This window comes from Myotis daubentonii, chromosome 1 (genome assembly GCF_963259705.1).
Source record: "Myotis daubentonii chromosome 1, mMyoDau2.1, whole genome shotgun sequence".
Taxonomy (NCBI): domain Eukaryota; kingdom Metazoa; phylum Chordata; class Mammalia; order Chiroptera; family Vespertilionidae; genus Myotis; species Myotis daubentonii.
The window spans coordinates 207397-233904 of NC_081840.1; the positions used below are offsets into that span (position 1 = coordinate 207397).

Here is a 26508-nt window from a genome sequence, read left to right on the forward strand (position 1 = left end):
CCTGGCCACTGGCCACCTTCCCCTCTCACTTACCCTGTGACAGTGGCCACCTATGGCCTCCCTGCCGGACCTCACCCCTGCCACCCCTCCCCCGCAGCCAGGGATCCTTGTGAAAATGTAAGTCACAACGTGGAGCCCAACCCAGCTCAGCTGCTTTCTGTGACTTCCCGTTGGTCTTAGCAGGAAGACCGTAGTCCGAGAGGCCCAGCTCAGCCTGGCGCCCACCCCGCCCCAGCCTCCCCTACGCCGCTCACCCCTCTGCCTCGGCCATTGTCTCTCACTGGCCCTCACTGGGGCCACTGCACGGACCATCCCGGCTGCTCACCTGGCTGACCCCCTGTCGTCTTGGGCTCCTCCCTGGGTTGCCCGACTTAAGTCTGCCCCCGCCTGAGGGTGGGCAGGGACTGTCTGCCTTGTTCAGTGCTTGACAGTGCGGGCCTCGGTGCCCAGGGCCTCGGTGGGTAGCGGGGCAGTGGGCATGAGCAGGATGGAGCCTCGGACCCCTGGAAGTGGGGGCTCCTCTCCCCTCCAGGCCAGAGCGGAGTCAGACCTCCACAGGGAACCCCCACCCCTGCAGGGAGAAAGGGGTGCCCTGACCACGGCGCAGGCTCTTATGAGGAGGGGTCTTTGTGTGTGGAGGTGCCTGGCTTGTGTCCTGCCCCTTCCAGCGGGCAGAGGGGCTCAGGTTAGGGATGGCCACATGCACCTGAGGCCTGGGCTCTGGACAGGGCTGCTCAATGGGCAGCGAGACGGGTAGGGCGGCATTCATCCCCGAGGCACAGGGCCATTGGGTTAGTGCGTGTCCCCCGAGTTCCTCCTGCCAGCCCGGCCCTGAACCAGTTCCTGCAGAGCCCTCTTCCTCTAGGGCCTTCCAGGCCCCTCACTGTGCCAATGGCTAGCTCCCCGCAGCGGTCGCACCCCCGGCACCCAGTCCAGGGCCGGGGCAGATCTGCTGGAGGGTCCGTTACTGTGGGAGTCGGGCCGGAAGACCCCTGTGGAACACGTCGTGACCCCCGGCAGCCGGGGGATCGCCAGTCCTGGGGGGCCCTGCTGGGTGGAGGGGAGGCGGTGCCTGGAGACCAGGAGCTCTTGGTGATGGCTCCCGGAGGTGTGGCAGCAGGTGGGGCGAGGGCTGGCGACCGGGACGGCAGGAGGAGCCTCTGGGGGGGGGGGGGGGGCCTAGCCTGGTCCAAGCTCGGCCCGGCCCGGGCCCTCCCCGAATGTGTGGTGGCGACCCGTGTGCCGGCGCGAGCGGCACACGCAGCCTCCGGCTGGGAGCGCTGGTTGCCTGGCTGCCCCACCCGCGAGTCGGGGGGCGGGGAGGGCCCGGGCGTCGGCGGGGAGCAGCGCCCCCTGCGGCCAGCGCGGAGCGGTGGGAGCGGCTCCGAGAGGGGACCCTCCTTGCGAAGGGGGAGCGCAGTCGGTGGGGCCCGGCTCCGGCCCCAGGCCGCGCCCGCCGCGCGTGGGGGCCTCGCCCTGGTTTGTGCAGGAGGTGGCCTCTCCCCGGGGACCCGGAGGAGCGCGCGGCGGCGCATGATGGGAGGGGACCGGGCGGCGACCTCAGGGGGCGCCCGGCACTCGGCGGGGCGCGGGCGGGCAGAGGGCGCCGGGCGGCGCGGGTCCCCGCTCGCCGGGATCGGCCGCCGAAGCGTCGGCGACGAAACCCCCGCGGCCTCGGCTTCCCGGGAGGCGCGCGCCGGACCGGGCGCGGGCAGGAGGCGCCCTCCGCCGCCTTTAAAGCCCCGGCGCCCCCGGCCCCCCGGCCCCACCCCGCGGCGCGGCCCCGCCCCCTCATGCATATGCAGGTGCGCGGGTGACGAATGGGCGAGCGAGCTGTCAGTCTCGTCCCGAACTTGTTGGCTGCGGGCGCTCAGAGCCGAGGCCGGGACCCGCTGCCGTCGCCGCCGCCGCCGCCGGGAGGGAGCCGGGCCGGGTCGAGCGCAGCCGCCTGCGAGCCCGAGCCCGCCGCTCCTGCGCGCTCGCCGCCGCCCAGGCCCGCGCGGCGCCGCCTCGACTCCGCCCGCCGCCGCCGCCGCCGCTGCCGCTCGGAGGGCGCGCGGGCGCTGGGAGGCCGAGCTGGGCCGGACGCGCAGGGGTGGCGGCGGCGGCGCGCGGGGTCGAGGCGGCGATGCGGGAGCGGGGCCGGGGGCGCCTGCCCCGGCGGCTGCTGCTGCTGCTGGCGCTCTGCGTGCAGGTGAGCCGCGGGGTGCGGACGGGGCGCACCGGACGGTCCCTCGGGGCCGGGCGGCACCGCCTGTGGGCGCCGCGGCTCGGAAGCCCCGGGGCTGCGCGCGGCGGGGCTCGCTGCGGGTGGGGGCGGGGCGCCGCTCGCCGACCCCGGCCCGCGCCTCCCGCGCTCCCTCTGCCTTATTTTTAGGCGGCGCGGCCCATGGGCTATTTCGAGCTGCGGGTGAGCGCGCTGCGGAACGCGAACGGGGAGCTGCTGAGCGGCGCCTGCTGCGACGGCGACGGCCACGGCCGGACCGCGCGCGCGGGGGGCTGCGGCCACGACGAGTGCGACACGTACGTGCGCGTGTGCCTCAAGGAATACCAGGCCAAGGTGACGCCCACGGGGCCCTGCAGCTACGGCCACGGAGCCACGCCCGTGCTGGGAGGCAACTCCTTCTACCTGCCGCCGGCGGGTGCCACGGGGGACCGGGTGCGTGCGCGAGCGCGGGCCGGCGGCGACCAGGACCCGGCCCTCGTCGTCATCCCCTTCCAGTTCGCCTGGCCGGTACGTGCGCCCCCACCCCGGGCCCCAACTCTCTCCTGCCGGCCCCCACCCTGCCCGCCGATCCTCCCGCACCTGCGGCCCCGGCCCCGCGTGCGGCCGCGCGCACCCAGACGGGGCGCGCCGGGCAGGGGGCGCCACGCGGCGGGCAGATCCCCGGCGCGTGCTCCGTGGGGCCGGGTCCGCGCCCCACCACGTGGGCGCGCGGGGGTCTCGGCGAGGGTGGGGTGGCGGCGGCCCGCATGCTCGGCGGCCCGCGGCGTGTGCCTGCGTCGTCCTGCGCGTGTCTGTCTGGGTGGGGAAGCGCCGCGAGGCGCCCTGGGGCCCGGCAGGCCGCGGAGGCATGTGCACCGCGCGTGCTGGGGCTGGTCTGGGGCAGGCCCCGGCGGAGCCGCCCTGGGCCCGCAGCCAGTCTGCGCTCGCCCTGCTGTTTCCTGGATGCCCCGGGATGGGGTGGGGATGGGGGTTGGGGGCTGGGCTCAGGAGGGCTTGATCCGTGCGTGCAGGCTGCAGCCCCTGCTGCTGGCCCAGGACCCCCCCCCACCTTCTCCCCAGGGGAAGAAGTAGGGGCCCTGGGGCCGTGACTGTGGCCCGTCTGTGGTGGCTTCTTGTTTCCGTTCTCTGGGTGGGGGCATGGAGGTTGGGCTGGAGCCCTGGACCTGGGTGCGCCAGGAGGGGTGTGGGCTGCCCCCGGCCATGGTGCACGAGGGCTGGGACAGATGGACGGGGCCTCTCTGACGGGGTGTGGGTGGCCAGGCCAGGCCTCCAGGTGGCTGATGTGTTCTGTTTCAGAACCGAGGCCTGGGCTGGCACCCAAGGGTCCCTGTGCTGCAGTCCTGGACCTGGGTGGGGCAGGATCCCAGTGCGCAGGGTCAGCAGCCGCTGGGGTGGGCCTGGGAGTGGGGAGTCGCTGGAGCGGGGCTCCAGGCTGTGATCGAGGGGCCCAGTCTTCTGACCCAGGACTTCCCACTGGACCAGCTGTCTGGAGGCACCAGGAATGTGCCCACCTGGTGCCCCAGTGGGCGCTGGGAGTCGAGGCCAGGCCCGTCGAGGTTAGGCTCGTAGGCTGCCCCCCAGGAGTCCTCTAACCTCCGGCCAGGCAGCCTCCCCCTTCTGGCCGCCCACCTGGTAGGGAGGCTGTCCCTGCCCCCCCCCCCCCCCCCCCCCGCCATGGTCCTGCCCGTTTGAGCCGGGCTGCCTTCTGGGTTTGCCTTTGACCCCAGGGCCGCAGGAGAATGCGCCCCTGAGATGGATAGCAGGGGCAGGCCGGGAGGGCCCTGGAGGGCCTGGGAGGGCCCGGGGCAGTTCCGATAAGCCCGCCCTCTCGCCCCCACATCGGCGCAGCAGGCAGGTCTGAGCAGGGCCGCAGCCTGTCATCTGCACTTGGGGCCCAGCCAGGGCGGCTTCGGATCGCTACCTGAGGATGTGTTTTCTGCCTGAGTTGGCAGCCGTGGCGCGGGGGCAGGGAGGCTCAGAGGAATGCGGCGGGCCAGCACGTGTCCCTCGTGGCTTTTGGGCCCCCCGGCCGGCCCGGCCTGGGATGGGATGGGCAGGCCCTCGGCTCCCAGGGAGCCCTGGGTGCTGGGCTCTGGGTCTCAGGCAGGTCCCCTCTTCCCGCTCGCAGCTAGTCCCCCCCCTCCATGTCCCAGGAGGGGCCGAGTGGCCGGCCCCAGTGGGGGAGCAAGGCCATGGGGCAGTGCGCGTTGGGGCCCTCCTGACTCCCCTCCCAGCACGGTGTGGCTGCCACCCCGGGCGTGGAGCGGGTGGTGATGCCAGCGCCCCGGTATTTCCGCTCCGCGGCCACGGGGCCTCAGCTCGCGGCGGTCCCGCTCTGTCCTGTGAGCTGAGGCACGTCTGGCACCCGGGGCACCCCGGGGCCGTCGCTGTGGCTGCAGGAAGCGGAGGATGTGCCTGGGCCCAGCCTCGGGGGGCTTCGGCTGGAGCCAGTGTGGACTTTCGGGGTCCCTGGGGTAGGAACGTGAGGAGGGCCTTGGGGGGCTGGAGGTGGAACGTGGGCCCCCAAGGAATCCGGGGAGCCGCCCCCAGGGCCCCTGCCAGTCCCCCAGGCTGGTCTGGTGGCTGGGTGGCTGCTGGCTGCACCGTGGTTACAGGTGGGCCTCAGGCTCAGCTTCCGAGAGGCTGGGCCGGGGCCGGGATGTGGGAGGTGGAGGCAGCCTAGGTGTGAGGACGCCCCTGCTCTCCTGTCCCCACCCCACAGGTGCCCCTCGGAGGCCGGGGCCACCCGTTGCCCAGAGCTGGGCTGTGGCTGGCAGGTAGAGGCGGTGTGTGCATGTGTGTGCACAGGCTCCCCAGGTCTGGCAGGGCCGATGGGTGGTGGACTCAGAGGCGTTGGCTGATGGAGGTACAAGGTGGCAGCCAGGCCCCACCGAGTGGGAGTGAGGGGGCTGTCTGCTGCCTGGCTGGAGGCTGTGCCCGCCCACCTGGGCACGGCTGCGGGTCACTTGTGGCAGGCAAAGCTGAGAGGTAGGGACTGCCGAGGTGGGCATAGGCCCCCTGCGTGTTATGGGGGGCCTGGGGCTGACCCTGTTTCTGACAGCACAGCCAACCTGAGACCCTCAGACACAGCAGCTTCGGGGACCCCCGGCCCCGCTCCCCGCCTGCCTCTTCTCCTTCCCTCCCCTTCTGGCTGCCCAGCAAGAGGCCGGAGTCCCTAGGGGGCATCGCATGCTCAGGGGTGTGTGTGGGGGGGGTGGCCTGTCAGAGCCACGTGTCCCAGATGGGAGGTCGGGGGGGATGAGGCCCAGGATCCGGCCACGTGGCATTCAGTTATCCAGGGGCTTGGCAGCTGCACGAGCCCCCAGCCCACTGGCCAGGCCGAGGCCTGCGCCCCGCACCTGTGCTGCCCTCGGTGGAGACAGCATCCTCCTCCCTGTGCTCCCTGCCCCCCAGGGAGCTGGGGGCTGGGGCTGGTGGAGCCCTGGCTCCCTCCTCACCCTACTCCGCCCCACTCCCCTCCTGGGGCCTGTGTGTACTCCGGGCCCCTGCTTCCCTCCGACGCCTTCCCACCAGGAGTCCTGCTTGGGTGGGGCCACTGGGTGGGCTTGGAAACGGCCGGGGCTTTGTCCCTTGCCCTGAGGATTGGGGAGCCAGGCTGCAGCGGACAGAGGTCCCTGCAGTGTTGAGGCCGGGGCTTCTTGGAAAGGACTGTGGCTCTCAGGGACCGTCTCAGGCTCTGGGGGGCAGATTGGGTCAATAAGAGGGCTCTTGGGGAGCTAGGTCAGGGCCTGAGGTGGAAGATGGTGATGGGGAGACAAGTATCTCTAATCTCCAGGCCCAAGCCAGGGTCCTCACCCCCAGACTTCTCCATCTCTAAGGTCCCAGGTGAGCCAGGGTCCCCATCTCTCAGATCCTAGGTGAGCAGGGTATCCATCCTGAAAACTCAGGTGAGCGGGGTCCCCATCCTCCTCCCCAGGTGAGCGGGGGTCCCCATCCTCCTCCTCAGGTGAGCGGGGTCCCCATCCTCCTCCCCAGGTGAGCCGGGTCCCCATCCTCCTCCCCAGGTGAGCCGGGTCCCCATCCTCCTCCCCAGGTGAGCCGGGTCCCCATCCTCCTCCCCAGGTGAGCGGGGTCCCCATCCTCCTCCCCAGGTGAGCGGGGTCCCCATCCTCCTCCCCAGGTGAGCGGGGTCCCCATCCTCCTCCTCAGGTGAGCGGGGTCCCCATCCTCCTCCCCAGGTGAGCCGGGTCCCCATCCTCCTCCCCAGGTGAGCCGGGTCCCCATCCTCCTCCCCAGGTGAGCGGGGTCCCCATCCTCCTCCCCAGGTGAGCGGGGTCCCCATCCTCCTCCCCAGGTGAGCGGGGTCCCCATCCTCCTCCCCAGGTGAGCGGGGTCCCCATCCTCCTCCCCAGGTGAGCGGGGTCCCCATCCTCCTCCCCAGGTGAGCGGGGTCCCCATCCTCCTCCCCAGGTGAGCGGGGTCCCCATCCTCCTCCCCAGGTGAGCGGGGTCCCCATCCTCCTCCCCAGGTGAGCGGGGTCCCCATCCTCCTCCCCAGGTGAGCGGGGTCCCCATCCTCCTCCCCAGGTGAGCGGGATCCCCATCCTCCTCCCCAGGTGAGCTCAGTCCCCAGGTGAGCCGGGTGTGACTAGGATCAGCCAGTCTTGGCGGCAGCCGTCTCACAAGGCCGGTCGGCAGAGGTCCTGGGGGACCTGGGCTGCTGACCCTCTTCACACAGGGCCCTGAGGGTGGGGTGGGTGGGACCCCGGCTGGTCTCTGGTGTGGAGTGTGGGCCTGTGGTCCATCCCTCCTGCCATCTCTCAGGTCCCACGCCTTGTGGGAGGCGCCCCCTCCCCCTCCCCCTCCCCTCCTCCCCTCCTCCCCCTCCCCCTCAGTGACAATGGCGGCAGAGGCCCAGGCCTCTCCGAGCTCGGGTTTCAGGAAATGTATCTGTGCTTGGAGCTCCTGGCACCGCAGACACCAGCTCCGCTCTGTGGGGGGCCGGATGGCCATGGGGACGGTGCAGGAACCAAGCCAGGCTGGGGCGTGGGCCTGGGCAGCGGGCTGACGGCCGTGCTGGTGCTGGGCCTTCCCCCTGTGGATGCCCTGGCCTGTGGGGTGGGGCACAGGTACCGGGAGTCCTGAGCCCTGGGGTGGGGTGTGTGCACCTGGTCCTGTGTCCGGTGCCATTTCCACGTCTTTGGGCTGCTGCCCCGTCACCCTGTCTGACGGTCAGATGAAGGGTTTGGACCTGGCCTTGGGGGTCAGGGTCGGGAGGAGGCGGTGGACGGTGGGGTGGGGGTCTGCCCGTGCAGTGCGGGCGGGTCCTGGCGGGCTCGCTGTAGGAGGAGCTGTAGCCCAGCCTTTGGGGACTAAGGCCAGGGCCCCCCAAACCTGGGGGGAGCACTGGGTCCCTCTGCCTGCTTGCTAGGCCGCCTGCCCCACCCAGCCCGTCCTGGGGCGACGGGCCCCCTCGAGCCCTGCCCAGGCCCGTGGACTCTCTGGGCTGACAGCCCTGCCCCTGCCGCCGCCGAGGGGAAACTGAGTCCTGGGGGCTGCCCGGGGGGAGGAGCGGGCCCGCACGCGGGCGGCTCAGGTTCTCGGGGTGGCTTCCTGCTGTGCAGGTGCAGGAGCCCAGCTGGCGGGCGGCGGCCCTGAGGGCGGGCGGGCGGGCGGGCGCACGTCCCTGCGGGAGCAGGTAACCGGAGCCCGGGCTCCAAGAAGGTGGCGGTAACCCTACCTGAACGGGTGGCGTGGGGTTTCCTGGGAGCCGGGAGGAGCTCCCTGCCCGCCGGTGCCCAGGTGGGGAGGCGGCAGCCGCTCTGAGGGCGGGCGGCCCGGCCCGGCCTCCTGCCCTGCGGTGGGCTGGCCAGTAGTGGCCACAGGCCCCCTGGCCCGGCCCCCTGCTCCCAGCAGTGCCCACCCTGGCGGTCGCAGGCCCCTGCAGCCGCTCACTCTGCTCTGGCATTGCAGTCTGGCCCCGTGTCGCTGCTGCGCTCCCTCGCCCTCTGCAGCCCCGGCCCGGCGGAAACTGTGGGCCCTGCCCTGACACCCCCCTGGAGCCCCGCTGGCCCACTGTCCGCCTGGGCAGAGGCTGTGGCCCCCCTGCAGAGCGAGCCTTCTGCAGGCTCCATGCGGGAAGGCGGGGAGGGAGGGACGAGGAACAAGTGGGTGAGGGAGTGAGTAAAGGAAGAAACGAATGAGCAAACGAATGAATGAGTGAGTGAGTGAATGAACGAATGAATGAACGAATAAGTGAAACCAGCGAAGCTTGGAAGAAGCTGGGCTCCAGCTGTCACCAGGAGGGGATGGCCGGGGGAGGCGGCCTGCGGGTGGCATCCGTGCCAGGGAGGGCTCTGTGTGTGCACAGGGCTGTGGACGGACCTGCTGGGCTGGCTGTGAGGAGGGCAGGAGCTGGGGGAGCCCCGAGAGGGCTCCCCATATGGGGAGGTGCGGACAGAGCGGGTCTATGGGCGCCTGGGGATGGGGGTGTGCGGGCCCTTGTGCTGAGGCGGCCCTTGGAGGAGGTGGGCAGGCTGGGCCCGGCTTCCTGTGGAGGAGGGTGGGGGTGGGGAATGGTTCTAACGGAGACTCAAGAGGTGGGACTAGCCTGGGGACTGCCATGTGGGACGCGGCAGCAGGAAGTGGCCTAGAGGGCAGACGAGGGCTCCCAGTTTCAGCCCATGCTTTCTGGGTGGGTGCGGGCCCCAGGGGCAGCCGGTGGGTGTGAGGTCCTGGGGATCATCGGGGGTCCCAGGGCAGCACTGGTGGTGACGGGGCTCAGGGCAGGAGCAGGGGTGCGAATGAGGGAGGGAGGCCCAGGAGGGCCAGTGTCTTGTGGGGGGAGGAGAGGGTCCCCAAGGGCCAGCCTTGGGCGTCCAGAGGCAGTGGGTGTGGTTGGCTGTGGCAGATGCCCATGGCAGGGAGGGGGGCCAGGTGGGGTGGTGCTGGGCCTGAGGGTCTGCAGGAGGCTGCTGAGTGGTGGGAGCGGCCTGGGTGGTGGTGGGAGCGGCCTGGGTGGTGGTGGGAGCGGCCTGGGTGGTGGGAGCGGCCTGGGTGGTGGTGGGAGCGGCCTGGGTGGTGGTGGGAACGGCCTGGGTGGTGGGAACAGCCTGGGAGGTGGGAGCGGCCTGGGTGGTGGGAGCGGCCTGGGTGGTGGTGGGAGCGGCCTGGGTGGTGGGAACAGCCTGGGAGGTGGGAGCGGCCTGGGTGGTGGGAGCGGCCTGGGTGGTGGTGGGAGCGGCCTGGGAGGTGGTGGGAGCGGCCTGGGTGGTGGTGGGAGCAGCCTGGGTGGGCCTGGGTCCTTGGTGGTGGGTGGGTCCCCAGCACAGCCAGACTGCAGGGTGGGGGAGGGGAGGAGTCTGGTCTTTGCACTGCAGGGTCCCCTTGGGTGGCCTGTGGCCCCCCAGCCCGGGGGGCTCCAGGGTCCGGTGTGGCCGAGTGGTATGGATGGGGAACCACAGAGGGACCCCGTGGGAGGCCAAGTCCCGCCCCTCCTGGGAGGCTTGTGCCTGTGAGTGACAAGGCTCTGGTTACCCCTGCAGAGGGGCGGGTCCAGGGGTGGCGCAGTGCTGTCACCCCATCACATAGCCGGGGCGTGAGGACCAGATGGTCCTGGGAGTGGGTGGGGCGGTGACCGTGGCTGAGCCGCAGCAGGGGTCCCTGGGCCGCCTTCTCCCGCCGGTGCAGCCCCGGCCCTCGCTGCCTGGTCGTCTTGGCGAGGCCTCGGTGGCGGGCTGCTCACTGTGAGCCTGGGAGGGGCGGCCCGGAGCTGGGGCCCCGCGTCCTGGCCGGGGACCTCGGGGACCCTCTCGGGTGGGCTGGCGGCAGGACCTCAGCTTCCTCCTGAGCAGTGCTCGGCCCCTCCCATCCCAGGCCCCGGTGGGGGTGCGGGTGGGGGCCCTGTTTCCGCTGCTCCAGCCCCTGCTCCCTGCTGCCCGGCCGAGGGAGCCAGGACCCTCGGCCCTCTGAGCCTGCGTCTGGGAGCAGCCGCCCTCCTGCCCGCGCTGGCCTGTGGTCGGCTGAGATGTGGGGGGAGGGGGTCCAGCAAGGGCGCTGGGCGGGGGTCCTCGCTGGGTGGGAAGCCCTGACAGACCCCGAGGGCGGAGTTGGGCTCAGGCGAGGGGGTGGCAGGGCAGGTCCGCGTTCGCACAGCGCAGGCCGCGCGGGGCTGGGTCCCTGACTGCCCCTCCTGTGTCCGTAGCGCTCCTTCACCCTCATCGTGGAGGCCTGGGACTGGGACAACCAGACCACCCCGGATGGTGAGTTCCCGCCGCCAGGCCGGGGCAGGGTGGGAGGTGGCAGCGCCGCCCGCAGGGGCGACCCCCCAGCTGCAGGGGTGGGTGTGGCCAGGCCCTCGCCCTTGTGGCGGGGAGGAGGCCCCGGTGCTAGGAGGCGCTCCTACCCGCGGACTCGGAGCCCTGTGTCCCTTTCACCCCGGCTGCCAGGAGCCCTGCCGCGTGGTGACCGCAGACATGTGCACGCGCTGCCCCCGCCCCCGCCCCCCCCCCCCGCCCCCGGCGTCACCGGTGTTCTCCTGGTGGGTGGTGTTCTGGGGGCCGTGTCAGTGGCATAGAGGAGTGGGCGCCCCGGGAGGCTTTCTAGCTCCGTGCCCCCCTCTCTGCCTATCTGACCTGGAATGGGGCCCGGTGGCCCTCTCCCCGAGACGCCCCGAGCGGGCCGGCCTGTGCTTGTCCTGCGGGGCCCTGTGTGCAGGGCAGAGCGGTTTCTCCCAGGCAGGTGGGAGGCACCACGGGCAGCAGCAGAGCTGCACGTGCAAAGGCCCTGGGGCCAGCGGGAGCGGATGTGCTCAGGGCGCAGCCCCAGCCCTGCCTGGCAGAGGGGAGGCGGTGCGGTCCAGGGCCGGGGGCCGGTCAGGGAGGCGTTGAGCCCCGTTCCACGCCAATCAGAAGCGTAGGGGATGGTCCCACGGTCCCTGTGCCCGTGGTTGCCGCTCGTGCCCCCCCCCGCCCCCTGTGCAGTGGTTGTTTGAGGCGAGGCCTGGCTGTCCGGTGCTGGGTCGGACAGAAGGCGCTTTCAGATGGGCAGTAGATGCCCGGCCGGCGTGGCTCAGTGCTTGAGCGTCGACCTACGAATCAGGAGGTCACAGTTCAATTCCCGCTCAGGGCACAGGCCCGGGTTGCGGGCTCGATCCCCAGTGTGGGGTTGTCTCTCCCTCCCTCTCCCTTCCTCTCTGAAATCAATAAAAATACATTTTAGAAAAAGACATGGGCAGCAGGGTGTGCCTGCAGTGGGGCTGAGCCCCAGCGATCGCAGGGGCCAGGGGTGGACCCTGCTGGGTCGGGGCACTGGCACAGGAGGGCCGTCAGCGTGGGCACAGGTTGGGGGTGGAGCAGGAGCCGGTGCGGCCCGACTGACTCTGCACCCCCCAAGAGGAGCTGCTGATCGAGCGGGTGTCGCACGCGGGCATGGTCAACCCCGAGGACCGCTGGAAGAGCCTGCACTTCAGCGGCCACGTGGCGCAGCTGGAGCTGCAGGTGCGGGTGCGCTGCGCCGAGAACTACTACAGCCCCACCTGCAACAAGTTCTGCCGGCCCCGCAACGACTTCTTCGGCCACCACACCTGCGACCAGTACGGCAACAAGGCCTGCATGGACGGCTGGATGGGCCCGGAGTGCAAGGAAGGTGCGGGCGCCGCGGAGGGGCGGGGCGGGCAGGGCCAGGGGGTGCCGGGAGGGGAGGGGCGGGGCGGGGCGGGCAGGGCCAGGGGGTGCCAGGAGGGGAGGGGAGGGGAGGGGCAGGGCGGGCAGGACCAGGGGGTGCCAGGAGGGGAGGGGTGGGGCGGGCAGGGCCAGGGGGTGCCAGGAGGGGAGGGGCGGGGCGGGCAGGGCCAGGGGGTGCCAGGAGGGGAGGGGCGGGGCGGGCAGGGCCAGGGGGTGCCAGGAGGGGAGGGGAGGGGAGGGGCGGGGCGGGCAGGGCCAGGGGGTGCCGGGATGGGAGGGGCGGGGCGGGGCGGGCAGGGCCAGGGGGTGCCAGGAGGGGAGGGGCGGGGCGGGCAGGGCCAGGGGGTGCCAGGAGGGGAGGGGAGGGGGGGGGGCTGGTGGTGGCCCGGCACTGCCGCTGCAGCAGGCTCTCTGCCCTTTCTGTTGCAGCCGTGTGTAAACAAGGCTGCAACCTGCTCCACGGGGGCTGCTCCGTGCCCGGGGAGTGCAGGTGAGTGCTGACCTGCCCCTTCACCCCGTCAGGATTCGCACTCCTGCCTCAGCAGAGGGTGGGGGCGCCTACTGTGCACGGGCTGTGCTGGGCATCGGGATGTGGGCCCTGCCCCTGGGCAGCTGACAGTGCAGGGGAGACGCTGTCCTCAGAGCCTGGGGTGTGGAGGGCCCGCAGGGACAGCGTGGCAGGGCCATTCCATGTAGCGTGGCCAGGGCAGTCCTGTCCGAGGCGCAGGCCTGGAGAACGGAGCCCCCTGAGGATGGGGGTCCCCAGCACAGGAGAAGCGGGGGGCCTGGGGTTGGAGCTCCTGGGTGGGGGCCGGGGCCGCAACCACAGGCGGGACCCGCGGGAAGCTGGAGGCTCAGAGCTGGGCCAGGGGCAGGGAAGGACCCGGCCGTTGCAAGAAGAGCTGGTGGGAGGCCGCTGCAGGGCCAAGGCCAGGGTGACCCAGCAGGAGGGCGAGGGGGGCGGCTCCTGCAGATATGGCGGGTGGATTTGATGTTGGGGTGAGAGGAGGAGTGGGAGGTCAAGGAGGACCCCCACTTTCCAGCCTTGGCCGAGCGTTGGAGCTGCCATGAATGAGGCGGGAGGAGTCGGGCACGGGAGCCGGGGCGGGGGGGCGGGGGAGACAGATCTGGTTGGAGGGTTGCATCTGCCTGCCCAGGGCATGTCTCCAAAGCAGCCCCTCAGGTTTCCGTCGTGGGGTGGTTTATGGGGGGCAGTCCTGGCCCGGGACACACATGGGCGCTGTGCAGGCGGTGGACAGCCCTGGGCGGGACACGCATGGGCGCTGTGGCAGGCGGTGGAAAGCCCTGGGCAGGACACGCATGGGCGCTGTGGCAGGCGGTGGACAGCCCTGGGCGGGACACGTATGGGCGCTGTGCAGGCCATGGACAGGCCTGGGCGGGACACGCATGGGCGCTGTGGCAGGCAGAGGGAAGCCCTGGGCGGGACACGCATGGGCGCTGTGGCAGGTGGTGGACAGCCCTGGGCGGGACACGCATGGGCGCTGTGGCAGGCGGTGGACAGCCCTGGGCGGGGGTGGATGGCGAAGAGGCAGAGCGCCCGGGCCTCCTGCTGAAGGTGTGCCGCGGGGAGAAGCCATGGCCAGGGCAGCCAGGTGTGGACATGGGGGTCCTGAAGGGGGCGGGGGATGGTGGGAGAGACCCTAGTGGGAGGTGTGGGGAGCAGTGGGGGGCAGTTTGTGGTGTGGAGAAGCAGGAGGGGGCAGCGCGAGGGGCCTGGCCGGGGTGTGAGCAGCGAGGGCGGCCGGGTGGCCTGGGAGCCGGCGTGCCAGGTGGGGCTGTCGCCCTCGGAGGGGCTGCAGGCGGCAGTGGCGCTCTGCCCGGCCTGGAATCCCCCGCGTCCCCAGCCCTCCCTGTGGGTGGGTTGCCTCCCTGTGTGTTTTTCAGACGAGAACACTGAGCCCAGAGACGTTAAGTAACTTCCCCAGCGTCACACAGGAAAGAGTTTGGACAGGAGGGCAGGTTTGGGAGCCAGGAAGGGGGGGTGGTGACCCCGCTGCTTGTGTGGTGGCTCTGGCCCCAGGGAAGGGCAGGGTAGGGCTTCCCCCAGCCGGCCCCTCACTGCAGGATTTCAGACACGTCCCGTGGCCCTCAAGGTGCGGGGACACTGCAGGGGCGAGAGGGCACCCGGTGCGGGCCTGGCCCAGGCGGGTCCATGTCCCAGGTGGGAGGGGGCGAGGCCGTCCGGCTGTCCAGGGCGAGGCCTGCCTGCTGACTGGTGGCCGGGAGCCTGGGTTCTCCGGGTCCCAGCCTGCACACCCGGCTCAGCCCCGCCCTGTCCGTGCACAGCCTCGATGCCCAGTGCTGTGGCCTGGGTGGCTGGCCGGGACCGAGGGGCGAGCGGGGAGGAAGGTAGCTGGTCCGCCCCACCCTCCCTGCTGACGTGGGCTGTGCAGGAAGCTGCGGGGCGGACTCCTGGGGACGGGGGCCTGAAGGGCCGCATGGGGGTAGGTGAGCCCCCACCCACCCCACAGCCTGTGGGTGAGGCCCAGCTGCCGGCGGCTCAGGTTTCAGCGAGGACACCCCCACCGGATGCTGCGGAGATGGCCCTGCCTTCCTGCCGCCTCCTCCCTGGCCCCTGGAGCCCTGGGCAGGGAAGCTGGGCGGTGGGGGCCTGCGGAGGCCGCCCCACCCAGGGCCCCGCACGCCCGGGGACCCGCCCAGCCCGGGCACCTGGGGGGTCCGGATGGGGGTGCGCGGCCCCCACCACATGACCCCTCTGGGCACCCGGTCTGGGTGGTGGCGCCCCTCTCACCGGCCTCGGCCTCCCTGTGCCTGTGCCCCCGGGGCGGGCAGTGCCCCTCTGGATGGTCGCGGGCTGGGGGCAGCCCAGGAAGGGTCGTGGCTCCTTCCTTGTCCAAAAATACATTCACGTGGCGGTGCCGGCGTGGGAGGGACACGGCTGATGTCACTCCTGCCCGCAGGCCCTTAGGTCCTGGTCAGGGCCTGGAGGGCCTCGGGGCGTCTGACGGCTGTGTCCCGGTCAGACCAGGGCTGGGCCCGGGGCGGGGCGGGGCAGCCCGGTGAGGCTACACGCCGGCCGGTTCCTCCCGCGTGCTGGCTGCCTGCCCTCCGCCTGCACCTTCCCAGAGGGGATGCCGCCCACAGCAGGGCAGGGCCGGGCCTGGGGTCGTGGCCTTAGAGCCAGAGGTCCCTCCGTGACGTCGGCCAGGGAGCAGGTGGCTTCCTGGGTCAGGCCCTGCCCTGAGTCCGGCCCCTGGACGGCCAGGGGGCCTGGCACCCCCTGCGAGCTGGACCCTCCGTGGGGCTCTGTTGGGAGGGAAATGACTGCCCTTGGGTTCCAGGCGAGGTCGCGAGCTGTGCCCTGAGCACACAGCTGGGCGGCAGGAGCCGTTGTCCTCACCCGCTGGCCCGCGAGGCCGGGTGCCTGTGGGGTGCGGCTGAGTCGGCGCTCGTTCCCGGGGTCCCGGCCGGGATTCCCTTCCCGGCGCCTGCTCTTGGGGCCCCGCTCAGGGGTAGGTCCCAGAATAGCTCGGGCAGGAGTGACTGGACAGCTGCGCCCACTGTCCTGGCCAGCGGCCGGGAGCGCCTGGGATGGGGCTGCTGGCGGCTGTCACCCCCGCTGGCCCCGGGCCTGCTCCAGATCAGAGGCCGGATGCCAGCCCTGGCGGCGGCCCCTGTGACCACCTGGGTCCCTGCGCCACCCACAGCAGCCACCGCTCCTGGGCCACCCCACCCACCGGGCCCCCGGCCCCTTGGACTCCCCCAGGTGCAGCTACGGCTGGCAGGGGCGGTTCTGCGACGAGTGCGTCCCGTACCCCGGCTGCGTGCACGGCAGCTGCGTGGAGCCCTGGCAGTGCAACTGCGAGACCAACTGGGGCGGCCTGCTTTGCAACAAAGGTGGCGGCGGGCGGGCGGCGGGCGGGCAGGGTGGCGGGCAGGGCAGTGGGCGGCGGGCGGTGGGCAGGCCTGGGGCTCGCCGTGGCCGGGAGGGTGCAGAGCCAGGGGCGCCTGCTCTGAGCGCCCACCCTGCTCCCCAGACCTGAACTACTGCGGCAGCCACCACCCGTGCACCAACGGGGGCACGTGCATCAACGCGGAGCCGGACCAGTACCACTGCGTCTGCCCTGCCGGCTACTCGGGCAAGAACTGCGAGCGGGGTAGGTGGGCTCGGCCTGGCCCGGCTGGAGCTCCGGAGCCCGTGAGGCCCAGCGCTCCGGCCTCCTTCTGCCCTGGACACACCTGTACCCCGCCCTGGAGCCTCGGGGGTTGAGGGGAGCCCTGTGGAAAGGTGGGGCCCCGGGCCGTCACGCCCACCACCCACCGCCGCCTCCGGTTCCCGATGCAGCTGAGCACGCCTGCGCCTCCAACCCCTGTGCCAACGGGGGCTCCTGCCACGAGGTGCCCGCTGGCTTCGAGTGCCGCTGCCCGTCCGGCTGGAGTGGACCCACCTGCGCGCTGGGTGAGCCCGCGGGAGGCTGCGGGGGCTGCAGCCGGCGCCTGAGGGGTGTGGAGGGGGCACTCTGGGGAGGGGCGGCGGCTGCCACGTCCACCCATGTGGCTGTGGGCTTTGCGGCCAGGGGAGCGGGACAGGAAGCCCCGGGCACTCGGCCCTCCTCCCGCGGGACCCAGGCCCCGGGCCTGCCTCCCGCGCCGCCCACACGCCCGCCCGCCCCGTCCCTCCGCAGACATCGACGAGTGCGCCTCCAACCCGTGCGCGGCGGGCGGCACCTGCGTGGACCAGGTGGACGGCTTCGAGTGCCTCTGCCCCCAGCAGTGGGTGGGGGCCACCTGCCGGCTGGGTAAGGCCACGGGGCACGCGTGTGCACGGACCGTGGGGCACGCGTGTGCACGGACCGCGGGCTGTGCGTTCGGCTGCTGGTGCTGCTGGTGCTGCTGTGGCTGCTGGTGCTGCTGTGGCTGCGGGGGGCAGGCTCGGGGGCGGCGGGGCCAGGCCCCATGGCGCCCTCTTGTCTCGTCCGCAGACGCCAATGAGTGTGAAGGGAAGCCGTGCCTTAACGCTTTTTCTTGCAAAAACCTGATTGGTGGCTATTACTGTGATTGCATCCCGGGCTGGAAGGGGAGCGACTGCCACATCAGTCAGTACGGGTGGCAGGGCCGGCGGGGGGGAGGGGGCGGGCGGCTCCCGGCCCCCCCCCACCCCACCCCCGTGACCGCCCCTCTGTCCCCCAGACATCGACGACTGCCGAGGGCAGTGTCAGCACGGCGGCACCTGCAAGGTAAGGGGTGGCCGCGGCCCGGCCCCCGGGGAGGCGTGGGGGGCGGTGCCCGCGGGAGCTCACCCTGTCGCCCGCCCAGGACCTGGTGAACGGCTACCAGTGCGTGTGCCCGCGGGGCTTCGGCGGCCGGCACTGCGAGCTCGCGCTGGACGAGTGCGCCAGCAGCCCCTGCCGCAGCGGCTTCTGCGAGGACCTGGTGGACGGCTTCCGCTGCCACTGCCCCCCCGGCTTCTCGGGGCTGCTCTGCGAGGTGCGTGCGGGGGACGCCTGCCCTTCGGCCCTGTGCTGCCCTGCCCGCCCCCGGGGTCCGGACAGGCTGCTGTGAGGACCGACCCCACAGTGTCCGGGGCTCAGCCCTAGACGGAGCCCCAGGCCCCACAGTCCGGGTGGCCTGGCAGGGCGGAGCGGGGAGGCGGGGGGAAGGGCGAAGGGTCTCTGCTGGTCATGCCAAGCCCTGGCACACGCCCTGTGCGCCCCGCACTGCCTGGCAGGTGAGTGGCTGTGACGAGGTGGAGCATGTAGGCCGCCGAGAGAGGGGGGCCCTGGGAGGGGTGCAGGTGCCCGAGTGGGAGGGGCTGCAGGTGCCGAGCCTGGTCCTGGGGGGGGGGGGGCGGGATGCTCTCCAGACGGGTGGCTTGTGCCCACCTCCCTCTGACCTGCCCTGGCCTTGGGGCTGCAGGTGCACAGGGCAGGGCTCCTGGCCAGCAGGCCTCCTGGGCCCGTGGTTGGGGTCCCCCCGGGGCTCCGTGTGGCAGAGACCCACAGACCGGCTCCAGGCGGCAGGCCTGTGGAAGGTCAGCAGCGGCCTTCCTGCCGGCGGGAGGGGCCAAGGCCGGATGCCGCCCGAGGCAGAGGAAGCGGCCGCCGCGAGCGCGGTGGCGGGAGGGGCCTGGCGGCCCAGGTGTTTCCGTCCAGCGAGTGGCCTGGACGTCTCGGGTGGGAGGCCCTGAGGCTCTGGCTGTGGAGGCCAGGTGTCCAGGCCGAGTGGACGCCACACCGGCGTCTCGTACCAAGGGCTGCGCCCTCACGCTGCCCCTCCCCGCAGGTGGATGTCGACTTCTGCGACCCGAGCCCCTGCCAGAACGGCGCCCGCTGCTACAACCTGGAGGGCGACTACTACTGCGCCTGCCCCGACGACGTGGGTGGCAAGAACTGCTCTGTGCCCAGGGAGCCTTGCCCTCGCGGCGCCTGCAGAGGTGGGGCGGGGCCTGCAGAGGTGGGGAGGTGGGGCGGGGCCTGCAGGGCTGGGTCTGCTGACCTCTTCCCCTTTGCTGCAGTGATTGACAGCTGCGGGTTCGAGGCAGGAGTGGCCGGTGGGGCCCCCACCAGCGTGTGCGGCCCCCATGGGCACTGCGTCAGCCGACCCGGGGGCAACTTCTCCTGCGTCTGCGACAGCGGCTTCACGGGCGCCTACTGCCATGAGAGTGAGCGGCCGTGGCGGGGCCGGGGGCCGGGGGCCGGGTGGGGGGCGGCCAGCCGGGCCCTGCTCACGCCTGCCTCCCGCAGACATCGACGACTGCCTGGGCCAGCCCTGCCGCAACGGGGGCACGTGCATCGACGAGGTGGCCGCCTTCCGCTGCTTCTGCCCCAGCGGCTGGGAGGGCGAGCTCTGTGACACCAGTGAGTGGGCCTCCAGGCTCCCCCGCGCCCCCCCTCCACCCCCTGGCCCCGCACTGTGTGTCGGGCTCCCCACACACCCGGGGGTCCACCGGGAGCTCAGGCCTGGGCCTGGCATCCGTTCCCCCCTCTCTGTCTTTCCCACCCGCTCCTGGGCCTCTGCCCCGGGCAGCTCTCCCTGAATGCCGGTGACCCCCTGTTGACCGGCGTCCTCGCCCCCAGATCCCAACGACTGCCTCCCCGATCCCTGCCACAGCCGCGGCCGCTGCTACGACCTGGTCAACGACTTCTACTGCGCGTGCGACGACGGCTGGAAGGGCAAGACCTGCCACTCGCGTGAGTGCCCGCCCGGCCCCCGCCCTGCGGGCCCTGCTCGCTGCGAGGCGTGCCCGCTGAGCAGCCCTGTGCCCGCAGGCGAGTTCCAGTGCGACGCCTACACCTGCAGCAACGGCGGCACCTGCTACGACAGCGGCGACACCTTCCGCTGCGCCTGCCCGCCCGGCTGGAAGGGCAGCACCTGCAACCTCGGTGAGGGGCCCGGGCGCCGGGGCCGGGCACGGGCTGCCCTGCGATGGGCAGGCGGGCGGCCCCGTTCCCGGCTCGCTCTGCCCCCGGCTGGGTGGGGGCGGTGTGGACCTCTGTCTGCCCAGGGCTGGATGGAGAGGACCCCCCTCTGTGCCCCTCAGCCAGGAACAACAGCTGCCTGCCCAACCCCTGCCTGAACGGGGGCACCTGCGTGGGCAGCGGGGACTCCTTCTCCTGCATCTGCCGCGACGGCTGGGAGGGCCGCACCTGCACACACAGTGAGCTCGGGGTCAGGGCGTCGGGGGAGGCGTGGGGGTGGGGCCTGTGGGGGGGCTCCCTGGGCCTGCCCCTTCCTGCCCCTGCCCACGCGCGTGCCCACTGCACTGTCCACCAAAGCACAGTCGTACCCCAAGACTTGCTGCACTCCCCTGACCCCCAGCTCTGCAGCCTCATTCCCCTCCCTGGGTGTCCTGGCCTCCATGGACCTGCCAACCCCTCAGCCTGCAGCCAGGCTCCTGCCCATGCCACCCGCCCACTCCCGCTGCAGGCACCGCCCAGGCCCAGCCCCCCTGCGGCTGTTCAGGTCGCCTTCCGAGGCCACCCTGCCCCTCACCCCCAGCCACCCGCGCACGTGGTCAGCGTGGGCTCTGATGGCGGATGCCACACCCACCTCCTTTCTCTTTTCTCGAATGCAGATACCAACGATTGCAACCCTCTGCCCTGGTGAGTGGCAGCCCTGGGGGCCGGCGGACCCGGTGCTGGTCCTGCCCGGGGGCTCCCTGAGACCTGCCCTCTCTCCGCAGCTACAACGGCGGCGTCTGCGTCGATGGCGTCAACTGGTTCCGCTGCGAGTGCGCTCCCGGCTTCGCGGGCCCCGACTGCCGCATCAGTGAGGCGCTGGGCAGGCGGACAGGGCTCGGGTTCGGGTGTCTGCAGTTGGGGGTCCCCAGAGTCCACACACCCTGGAGGACAGTGTGGACACAGCCCCCTCCTGCCTCACGCCGGGCCTCAGTGTCCCCACTGGTCTGTGCCCTGCCGACACCTCCCTTTGCTCTGGGGCTGCCTGGGGAGGGGCTCGACCAGTGGTTGCCAACCTTTTTGTGGCCACGCCCCACCTAAGCATCTCTAAAATCCTGGTTCCCCCCCCCCCGCCCCCCCGCGTGACATAGAATCCTTATTATTCAAACAGTGAACTAACTGTTCACGTGGAGGAAGCCTGAAAGGCCAGGAGCTTGGTCTAAACAAGCTTCCACAGAGCACGGCACCCGTGAAAGAGAAAAATAAAAGGGCGAAAGGATAGTTAAATCCCGAGGAAGAAATCACTAAGAAACCGTTAAAAAAAAATATGCAGTGATGTGAAAAAATAGCAAATAAAGCTTCAGAACATAATAGAAAACTGAAATGCATAAATATGTCACAACATGTGTGTACATGCTGCAGATGAGGCCCCTAGAACCGTGGTCGGCAAACCGCGGCTCGCGAGCCACACGCGGCTCTTTGGCCCCTTGAGTGTGGCTCTTCCACAAAATACCACATGCGGGCGCACACGTACAGTGCGATTAAAACTTCGTGGCCCATGCGCAGAAGTTGGTATTTTGTGGAAGTGCCACACTCAAGCGGCCAAAGAGCCACATGTGGCTTGCGAGCCGCAGTTTCCGACCACGGCCCTAGAACCACAAACGCAGAAGGTTCACTGTTAACAGCTCGTTCTCGAATGGCCCCCTTAGAATCACAGTGCCCCTGGGCGTGTGCCCCGCTGGGACCCGCTGGGCTAGGTCCTGGCTGCCTGAGGGGCTGGTCTCCCGGCTCCGGGGGTGGAGGGAGCGGAGGGGCCGGTGCCCATGAGGCCTCGGGCTGTGACGGTGACAGTGCAGGCCCAGCACAGAGACCCCTGGGCACCTGGAGGCCGTGCTGACCTGGGACTGCTCCCCGGACTGGCACGGGCGCCGTCCTCCTGCTGCCTCTGAGCGGCCGCTTCTCCGCAGACATTGACGAGTGCCAGTCCTCGCCCTGCGCCTACGGGGCCACGTGTGTGGACGAGATCAACGGCTACCGCTGCAGCTGCCCGCCCGGCCGCGCTGGCCCGCGGTGCCAGGAGGGTAGGCGGGGAGCATGGAGGGGGTGGGGGCTGTGCCAAGCAGGAGCCAGGGCAGGACCTGGTCTCCGGGGTCAGTGCCACCGCCGACCCGCCTCCTCTCCCCGCAGTGATCGTGTTGGGCAGGTCCTGCTGGTCCCAGGGGGTGCCCTTCCCGCACGGGAGCTCCTGGGTGGAGGACTGCAACAGCTGCCGCTGCCTGGATGGCCGCCGGGACTGCAGCAAGGTGCCAGGGGCCCCTGCTCTGCCCGGGTCTGACGTCCTGGTGCCCAAGGGGCTCCGTCCTTTGTCCGTGACCCCGATCCCCTGGGAGACCCAGGAGCTGCTGCCAGGGGGTGGGGAGGACGAACCAAGTCCACCCCCCCTGCTGGACGTCCAGGAAGGAGGGCCCCCTGGCACCACCAGGCCCCTTTCCTCGCTGTGCAGTGGAGAAACTGAGTCCAGTGCTGCTCAGGCTCCAGCAGCCCCAGGCCTGCATGCTGCTGGCCCCTCCCACGGGGCCTCCCTGCCTGGCGGGGTCCTTGCTGGAGCTGGGCTCAGCCCCGGAGCCCTGGGTGGTGGGTGGGCACGGCCCTGGGACTTGCTGACCCCGAGCCTGTCTGTCTGTCTGTCTCCCGCTGTGGCTTCTGTGGGTCGTCGGCTGTGCCGGCCCAGGTGTGGTGCGGACGGAAGCCTTGCCTGCTGGCCAGCCGGCCCAACACGCTGAGTGCCCAGTGCCCCCCGGGCCAGCAGTGTGGGGCGAGGGCCCCGGGACAGTGCCTGCAGCCGCCCTGCGCGGCCTGGGGGGAGTGTGGCCCCGAGGAGCCCCTGCTGCCCAGCACCCCCTGCGTGCCGCGCTCCGGGCACCTGGACAACAACTGCGCCCGCCTCACGCTGCGCTTCGACCGCGACCAGGTGCCCCAGGTGAGCCGTCCCGGCGGCACCCCCCACCCCGAGTGTTTGCGGGCCCCGGACACGTCTGCTTCTCGGAGGGGCCACTCGGACGGCGGGGACCGCTCCCGGCTGCCCTCCACGCTGCCGTGGCTCCGCCCCTGTGGGGCCGGTGGGGCCGGTGGCTTCTGTGGCTGCTCAGGGAGCCTGGCCTCATGGGATCGGATGAGGCGGGGCGTGGTGCCCAGTGTGTCCTGTGGGGCGGCAGGGAGCCAGGAGCGGCCCAGCCAGGCGCCTGCCGATCCCTCGTCCCAGGGGCCTGGACTCCGGGGGCCGGGGGCCGGGGGCCGTCGATCTGGGCCCCTCAGCCTCCCGGGGGGCCGGGGCCAGCCTGCAGCTGGCAGGCAGTCCGGTGGCTGGGTGCTCGGAGCCCGTGAGGAGGGGCTCAGAGTGGGGAGGCCCCGCCCCTCGGGCCTGCAGGTGCTGCTTCCGCCAGGACGGACCCTGGGGGTGGGTGGGGGCTGTGTCCTGGGTGGGACTCGGGTCTGGTGCAGGAAACAGCTCCCCACTGACCCCCTGTGTCCCCACTGGCCCCAGCCGGGCTGCGGGGCGTGTCCTGCCAGGCGCCTTGCGTGGCGGCTGGGGGATGCGCGGGCTGCTCACGTGCCGCCGTCTCTGCCCAGGGCACCACGGTGGGCGCCATCTGCTCGGGGATCCGCGCCCTGCCGGCCACGCGGGCAGTGGCCCGGGACCGCCTCCTTGTGCTGCTGTGTGACCGGCCGTCCACGGAGGCCAGCGCCGTGGAGGTGGCCATGGTGAGTGCGGGCGGGCGGCCACCCTCTTCGGGTCCCGCTCTGTACGGGCGCCTGGGAGGGGCTGGGGTGCAGGGCCCAGGCCGGGCCGGTCCCCAGGTAGTTGAAGGCAGAGTGACTGACCCAGAGGTGGGAGTCCACCCCGCTGCAGTGGACGGAGCTGGGTGCCCTGCCTGGGCCTGGGGAGAGGGGTGTTGGCGTGCCCTGGTGAGAGGAGGCCCAGGGGAGCGAGGCTGGGGGTCAGGGGCCCGTTCACTGGGCAGTGCATTCAGCCAGGCAGAGGTGGGGCCCGGGGGCAGGTGTGCAGATCCGAGAGGACAGAGAGGCCCAGGGCGATGGTGATGGCTGCGGGGCCCGTGGGAAGGGCGGTCAGCCAGACCCACCGCTCTGTGAGCTGCCTGCAGCCCTGGTGCAGGGCAGCGCCCGCATGAGCACCGCGGCCGGTGGGCTGTGCGCTGGGCCGGAGCCTCGGCCCTCCTCCGTCCTGCGCTGGGGTGGGGGCCGGCCTCCAGGCGGCAGGTACCTCAGCGCTCTCTGCCGCAGTCCTTCAGCCCCGCCTGGGACCTGCCCGACAGCAGCCTGATCCAGAGCACCGCGCACGCCATCGTGGCCGCCATCACGCAGCGCGGGAACAGCTCGCTGCTGCTGGCCATCACCGAGGTCAAGGTGGAGACCGTGGTCATGGGCGGCTCCTCCACAGGTGAGTGCATGGGGCCGGGGAGCTGTGGGCCAGGCTGGGCCAGGGCCGGGATGGGGAGGGGCTGGGGCTGGGCCTGGGCCTGGAGTTGGGGCTGGAGCTGGGACTGCGGTTGGGTCTGGGGTTGGGGTTGGGGCTGGGCCTGGGGTTGGGCTGGGCCTGGGGTTGGGTCTAGGCTGAGCCCCGGCTGGGAACCCCCGCCGCCCGCCCGCAGGGCTGCTGGTGCCCGTGCTGTGCGGCGTGTTCAGCGTGCTGTGTCTGGCCTGCGTGGCCGTCTGCGTGTGGTGGACCCGCAAGCGAAGGAAAGAGCGGGAGCGGAGCCGGCTGCCGCGGGAGGAGAGCGCCAACAACCAGTGGGCCCCGCTGAACCCCATCCGCAACCCCATCGAGCGGGAGCGGCCGGGCGGCCACAAGGACGTGCTGTGCCAGTGCAAGAACTTCACGCCCCCGCCGCGCAGGGCGGCCGAGGCGCTGCCGGGGCCCGCGGGCCGGGGCGGCGGCGGGGAGGACGAGGACGACGAGGAGCCCGGCCGCAGCGAGGAGGACTCCCTGGAGGCGGAGAAGTTCCTCCCCCACAAACTCACCAAAGAGCCGGGGCGCTCGCCCGGGAGGCCGGCCCGCTGGGCCCCGGGCCCCAAGGTGGACAACCGGGCGGTCAGGAGCGTCAACGAGGCCCGCCGAGCCGGCCAGGACTAGGCGCCGCCGCGGCCGAACCGGACCCCGCCCCGTGCCGGGCGCCGCCCACCGCCGACCAGGAGGCTGAGGCTGTGTGCATAGTTTCTTTATTTTGTGTAAAAAAAACCAAAAACCAAAAACAAATGTTTATTTTCTACGTTCCTTTGACCTTGTATAAATTATTCAGTGACTGGCAGGTGGAAAACAAGGGTGTCTTCTCGGATAGTGGCTATTTTTGTACGTTTCCGCATGTCGCGTCCGCAGTGTGGCAGGAGAGGCTGTCGTGTTCTCCCCAAACTTTGTCCCCAGAGGTGGCGCCCCGTTTACAGGATCTTCCCTTTTATTCCTCACGTGGGGGTCTCCGTGGCTCCAGGCCACAGCGCCGGCGGGACCCGTGGCCCACGGTGTTCAGGGGACCCATGGCTGTTGGTGGGACCACCCGCGGCTGACCGCGTGGCCGTGGCTGACCACATGGCCGTGGCTGTCGGTGGCGATGGCGTGGCCCGAGGCCACGGCAGCCCCTCCAGGCTCACAGCCATTCCCTCTGCCCCCGTCCTCACTCGCTCCTGCCGGAACACGCCCTAGAGGTCTCCACTGTGCGTTCTGAAGTGCCCTTCCTGACGGCCCTTCTCCAGGGACGGGCAGTATTGAACTTGTGACAAGTGCCTTCACACCCCCTCGCCGCTGTCCACGCTGCTGTGGGCACAGGACGCCGCCGCCAGCCCCGGCCCTCCCCCCCCCCCCGTGAAAGTGCATTTTTGTAAATATGTACATATTAAACGAATCACTCTGTATATTTGATTTAATAACTTAAACGTTCTGGCCTCCCGTGTTCTTCGGGGCTGCTTCTGTGTTACCTGGAGTGGGCGGGGCGGTCTCCGCGCGGCCGGCCAGGAGCAGGAGGCCGGGTGTGGGCAGCACGTTGGGCCCGTGGCCGCGGTGGCTGTGCGGTGTGGCTGGTCCTGCTGACCCAGGGCCTCAGCGTATTGGTGCCTCGCAGGAGCGTTCCCGGGACCGGAAGCGAGGTGCACCCACGCCCTGCTGACAACTTTATAAAGTAGTCCCTTAGCCCTGAAGAGCTGCCACGGCTTAAGGAATTACGAGGTCAAACTTGAGAGAATGAAGTCGCGAGGCCATAGGCCCCATCTTGCCGGTTGGCAGACTGGACGTGGCATGGTGGCCTCGGCCGGTGGCCACAGGCTCAAGCCACTTTCGTCTGTGGGCTCTCTAGGTGCCCTGCGAGCTGTGGTGCGCAGGCCAGGCGCACAGTCAGGATCAGGTGCACAGTCAGGCGTCAGGTGCACAGTCAGGATCGGGTGCAGAGTCAGGCGTCAGGCACACAGTCAGGCGTGCAGTCAGGATCAGGTGCAGAGTCAGGCGTCAGGTGCAGAGTCAGGCGTCAGGTGCACAGTCAGGCGTTAGGTGCACAGTCAGGATCAGGTGCAGAGTCAGGCGTCAGGTGCAGAGTCAGGCGTCAGGTGCACAGTCAGGATCAGGTGCAGAGTCAGGCGTCAGGTGCAGAGTCAGGCGTCAGGTGCACAGTCAGGATCAGGTGCAGAGTCAGGCGTCAGGTGCAGTCAGGTGTCAGGTGCACAGTCAGGCGTCAGGTGCAGTCAGGATCAGGCACACAGTCAGGTGTCAGGTGCAGCATCAGGCACACAGTCAGGTGTCAGGTGCAGAGTCAGGCGTCAGGCACACAGTCAGGTGTCAGGTTCACAGTCAGGCATCAGGCACACAGGAGTCAGGCACACAGGCGCACAGTCAGGCATCAGGTGCAGTCAGGAGTGAGGTGCGGTCATGCAGGCCTGCCAGCTCCTTCATGAGGCCGGCTCTGCCAGAGGCCCCGTCAGATCCCGGGTGGCTCCATGCGAGGGCGGAGCCAGCGCCCCACACGGGCCTGGTGGCACCCGCCCTCCCTCCTGCGTCCTCCCCTCCTGGTTAGAGCAGCCCCCTCCCTGCCTGGGTCCTTTGGCCGCCAGGCCGACCCAGCGTCCTGGCCGGGGCCTCCGGCGCTGAGCAGTGGCTGGGATCCTGCCTCCCTCCTGCACCTCCGCCCGTTCTCTGTGTCGGGCCCTGGGGACTGAGCCGCTGCCTGGGCCGGAGAGGCTGCCAGTCTCCGAAGAAACGG

At 71.1% G+C, this 26508-nt stretch overlaps 1 protein-coding gene across 3 annotated transcripts; it reads left to right on the forward strand.

Moving 5' to 3' along the window:
• Positions 1 to 1830: 1830 nt before the first annotated feature.
• On the forward strand, positions 1831 to 25195 carry JAG2 (jagged canonical Notch ligand 2). 3 transcript variants are annotated; one of them, XM_059684699.1, is made up of 26 exons: positions 1831 to 2194; positions 2378 to 2734; positions 10391 to 10448; positions 11581 to 11832; positions 12300 to 12360; positions 15619 to 15749; positions 15890 to 16009; positions 16198 to 16311; positions 16538 to 16651; positions 16835 to 16948; positions 17043 to 17089; positions 17169 to 17339; positions 18135 to 18285; positions 18367 to 18513; positions 18596 to 18709; positions 18929 to 19042; positions 19121 to 19234; positions 19393 to 19509; positions 19927 to 19954; positions 20035 to 20120; positions 21217 to 21330; positions 21437 to 21552; positions 21981 to 22229; positions 22880 to 23011; positions 23552 to 23708; positions 23920 to 25195. In XM_059684699.1, the coding sequence occupies exons 1-26, from the start codon at positions 2129 to 2131 to the stop codon at positions 24399 to 24401; spliced, it is 3726 nt and encodes a 1241-aa protein (XP_059540682.1). In that variant the 5' UTR covers positions 1831 to 2128; the 3' UTR covers positions 24402 to 25195. The 3 variants fall into 3 exon arrangements, with proteins under 3 accessions (XP_059540682.1, XP_059540691.1, XP_059540701.1); XM_059684708.1 differs by lacking the exon at positions 16835 to 16948; XM_059684718.1 differs by lacking the exon at positions 16538 to 16651.
• Positions 25196 to 26508: the final 1313 nt, after the last annotated feature.